This window comes from Bidens hawaiensis, unplaced genomic scaffold (genome assembly GCF_021521415.1).
Source record: "Bidens hawaiensis isolate Kalapana, Puna unplaced genomic scaffold, B.hawaiensis_p1.1 tig00027770_1, whole genome shotgun sequence".
NCBI lineage: Eukaryota > Viridiplantae > Streptophyta > Magnoliopsida > Asterales > Asteraceae > Bidens > Bidens hawaiensis.
This window is the reverse complement of record NW_027494503.1, coordinates 117,307-121,670: the sequence shown is the minus strand read 5'-3', so window position 1 is coordinate 121,670 and position 4,364 is coordinate 117,307. Positions and strand designations below refer to the sequence as shown.

The following is a 4,364-nucleotide window of genomic DNA, read 5'->3' as shown; positions in this document are numbered from 1 at the left end:
TGTACCCGTGGTGGAGAGGCCCGTGTGACGTGACCATCATTTTGGCGGGTCAAATATATTACATGGGTTTTAAAATCCCGTGGTGAAGAGGCCCGTTGATGTTGAGCCGTGATCGAGTCAAATATATTACTTGGGGAAGACCCGGGGTGAGGAGGCCCGTATCACGTGCTTGGATGTATGAACCGTGGTCGGGTCAAATGTATTACTTGGGGAAGACCCGGGGTGAGAAGGCCCGTATCACGTGTTTGGATGTTAAACCGCGACCGAGTCAAATATATTACTTGGGGATGACCCGGGGTGAGGAGGCTCGTGTTGCGTGATTTTGTTTTATTAAACTGTGACCGAGTCAAATATATTACTTGGGGATGACCCGGGGTGAGGAGGCTCGTGTTGCATGATTTTAACGGTTTTGTTAAACCGCGGCCGGGTCAAATATATTACTCGGGGAAGACCCGGGGTGAGGAGGCCCGTGCTGTGTGAAAAGATGTTTAATGTTTTATTCACTTATGATTTGGTTAAGAAAGGCTATTTATGATTTTATGGTCTCATGATTTTCCACTACATTTCATACTTATGGAATTTAAATTTTTAATGAATGTCGTTTATGAAAACTTGAACTCACTCAGCTCAAGCTGACTTTGTGTGTATGTTAGATTGACTTTCAGGTTAAGAAGTGGATGCTACCGCTTGGACGTGCTGGATGCTACTCAGGAGATTGAAGGCATTTCTGGTCGAGGAATTCAAATAAAACAAATATTTTATTTACATTTGATTTTGGACACCTGTACCCGTGTTTGGGATATTTAAATACTTACACTTTTTCCGCTGTTATTTACTCTGAACTTGTTTTAAATAAAACAAATCGATTGGTTTTAAATTTTTGTGAATTTGTGGACGTGATTACCAACTGTAGGATTCCCGGGATTCGGGGTCTTACAATTTAGTTGAATCATGATTGTAAAAATCGCGTCTAAACGTCAATTAATCACTAATTGATACCCACCTACTAGTCATCTATTAATCGTTATTTGGTTAAAATTAAAAAGTTTATATATAAATTTGGTGTGGGTGCGTGTGTGTGTGTTTGTATATATATTTGAAAGTTTACATATAAATTTCAATCTGATTAATCTGGATGAGTCCCTTTTTATCCCGATTAATCGTTAGTCTTTACCCTACTGACGCCTAACAATTGAATCAATTAGCTAGGCAAGTTTACATTTGCTTTTGAACCATATGCAACCCTATTGTAACAGAAAATATCATTCTTCGAAACCTATTTCACATAAATTTGGACTATTTTTTTGATTTTTGTATGTCATACTTGTGAACAGGTCATATTAATCTTTTATGTATCGTTCCAATTTTATCAAAACAATATTGTTTATAACAACAAAGACCCGGATACCAATATCACATTTGTAAATAGATCATCCATCCATCTGAATAATATTTTATTCTATATGTTAAAAGTATAAAATTATACAAAGAATTAAAAATAATATATACTTAAAAATCCTAATCCATATTTCTTAAAAACTGAGGTGTATTAATGGATACTAATTAAAACTGAGGAAAAAGAAAAAGAAAAAAAAATCACTGACAACCAAGATTTTTGACAAATTAATCATATAGATTTTTCTTATAACGTTGACTTTTTTGTGTTTAGACTACCACGTCTTTTAAATTGGATAGTCCTGTTGTTATACGCTGGCCAGGCTATGTAGTCTTAAACGGGCTAACGCTGGCTTAAGAGTTAGGTTGGGCGTTCCATCGGCTACCACTTGACGGTCGTTGTGCCGTCACACGAGCATAACTCTCTAACGTAACTCACGTTAGGACGAAAACCTGTGTGGACTCAAGATTCGAACTGACAACCTCCTAAAGCCTAGATTAAATCCCTGAGTCCACTGAAAACTCAAGTCTTTCTATCATAAGACTACACTTAAACAATAATTATCTTTTCAAATTATTTAACTAGGTTTTAATTGCTACTCCTTTTTAACAACTCATATACCTTACGTGCACTTAACTTTGTGAGCTACATGGTTATTTATTTTTAATCCTTTATACATTAAAAAGAAAAAAACAAGTGATTGATTAATAGTTATTTTCTCTTAAACATGTCACCTACATTATAAACCTTAAATAGATTAAAAGATTAATGAGCTACCACGGTACAAAGCATACTTACTTCAGAAGATCTCCCAACAAAATCCCTTTTTGGTTATACAAAAAATAATAACTATTTATTAAATGTATTCTTACCATAATAACCAAAAAAGAACGAAATATGAAATATAATAAAAAAGTGGAAAGGTTAAACACAAGTTCCTATCAACCAAAAAGTCCAAAATAAATATTTTCCTAACCACCTTCTCCTAAGATTTAATAACTTTCGTACTAATACACCTCACCCATGCTCTATACTCTCCAAATATAAACCCACCATTCTTCACCACCTTCTTCATCAAACATTAGCCACCATGGAAGCTGACCTTATTATCATGTTCATGGTGGTAGCCACCACTTCAGCCTATTTTCTATGGTTCTACCACCTCTCCTCTCGTCTTTCCGGTCCAAAAGTCTTCCCTCTCTTCGGTAGTCTTCCCGTTCTCTTCCTAAACCGGTCCCGAATCCACGATTGGATCGCGGGAAACTTACGATCATCGTCCGGTGGCAGTGGGACTTATCAGACTACTACAATCGCCATACCATACTTTGCACGTAAGCAAGGGTTCTATACCGTTACTTGCAACCCTAAAAACATTGAACATATTCTTCGGACAAGGTTTGATAATTATCCCAAAGGACCCACGTGGCAAACGGCGTTTCACGATCTGTTAGGTCAAGGGATATTCAACAGCGACGGAGAAACATGGCTGATACAGCGGAAGACGGCGGCCTTGGAGTTTACTACACGGACGCTCAGGCAAGCCATGGCTAGGTGGGTTAGTCGGACTATTAAAACCCGGTTATGGCAAATTTTGGAAAAGGCTTCGGAAGAACGTTTTCCGGTCGATTTGCAAGATCTTTTGCTCCGGTTAACGTTCGATAATATTTGCGGGTTGACGTTCGGTAAAGACCCGGAAACGCTATCGACTGAACTGCCCGAGAACCCATTTGCAACGGCGTTTGACTCTGCCACGGAGGCCACACTGCAACGGCTGTTGTACCCTGGGTTCCTATGGCGGTTGAAGAAGCTTCTAGGGATTGGGGCGGAAATAAGACTCCGAAAAAGCCTTCAAGTTGTCGAAAATTACATGACCGAAGCGTTAACCGCTCGTAAGTTAAACCCGTCCGATGATCTTTTATCAAGGTTTATTAAGAAGCGTGACGTCGACGGGAATATTTTCCCAAACGACGTCTTGAAACGCATCGCATTGAATTTTGTGCTGGCTGGGCGCGACACGTCGTCTGTCGCGCTTAGCTGGTTTTTCTGGCTGGTTATGAATAATCCGTCGGTTGAATTTAAAATCATCGATGAGTTGAAGACGGTATTAAAAGATACGCGTGGGATGGATCCGAACGCTTGGATCTCGGATCCTCTAATATTCGATGAAGCCGATAGGTTGGTGTACCTAAAAGCGGCCTTGGCCGAGACTCTCCGTTTGTACCCATCCGTGCCAGAGGACTTCAAATACGTTATCAACGACGACATACTACCGGACGGAACAAGGGTTCCAGCGGGTTCAACCGTGACATACTCGATTTACTCGGTTGGGCGGATGAAGAGCGTGTGGGGTGAAGATTGCTTGGAGTTTAAACCCGAGAGGTGGCTGTCGGGGACCGGAGATAGGTTCGAACCACCGAAGGACGGGTACAAGTTCGTGGCGTTTAATGCTGGACCAAGGACATGCTTGGGGAAGGATTTGGCTTACTTGCAGATGAAATCAGTGGTGTCCGCCGTGCTCTTACGTTACCGGCTGTCGTTGGCTCCCGGTCACCGGGTGGAACAGAAGATGTCTTTGACGTTGTTCATGAAGCATGGTCTTAAGGTATACTTGCACCCACGCGATCTCACCTCAGCATAGAACCATTGGAGGGCATTGATTTTGAGGTGGTCGTATGAAGGTTTATCACATACATGCATGTGTGTGTTCAAATGTTTAGTCTTGGTCATTGATTTGTATTTACATCTCTTTCTTTTCTTCATTTTCTGGTTTATTTTCGTAATATTGTAATGCTTTGTTTGGACTTTGGCTTGGTTAAAATCTTGCCGAACTTTCCAAATTATATACATTAATTATTAAACAAATATGAGTCATTGTTGACTTCTTATTTATAATAATATATATGTTCCTGTAGCAAAAATATGATTTGTGATGATTCCCTTTAATTTATAATACGATCGGTTCTTTGAA

General features: G+C 39.7%; 1 protein-coding gene across 1 annotated transcript; it reads left to right on the top strand.

Moving 5' to 3' along the window:
• The first annotated feature begins 2,486 nt into the window (after positions 1 to 2,486).
• On the top strand, positions 2,487 to 4,042 carry LOC143575885 (cytochrome P450 86A1-like). Its single transcript, XM_077060138.1, has one exon. The coding sequence runs from the start codon at positions 2,487 to 2,489 to the stop codon at positions 4,032 to 4,034; it is 1,548 nt and encodes a 515-aa protein (XP_076916253.1). The 3' UTR covers positions 4,035 to 4,042.
• The last annotated feature ends 322 nt before the right edge of the window (positions 4,043 to 4,364 follow it).

Coding starts and splice junctions, on each gene's coding strand:
- LOC143575885 (XM_077060138.1), top strand. CDS start 2,487: ATGGAAGCTGACCTTATTATCATGTTCATGGTGGTAGCCACCACTTCA.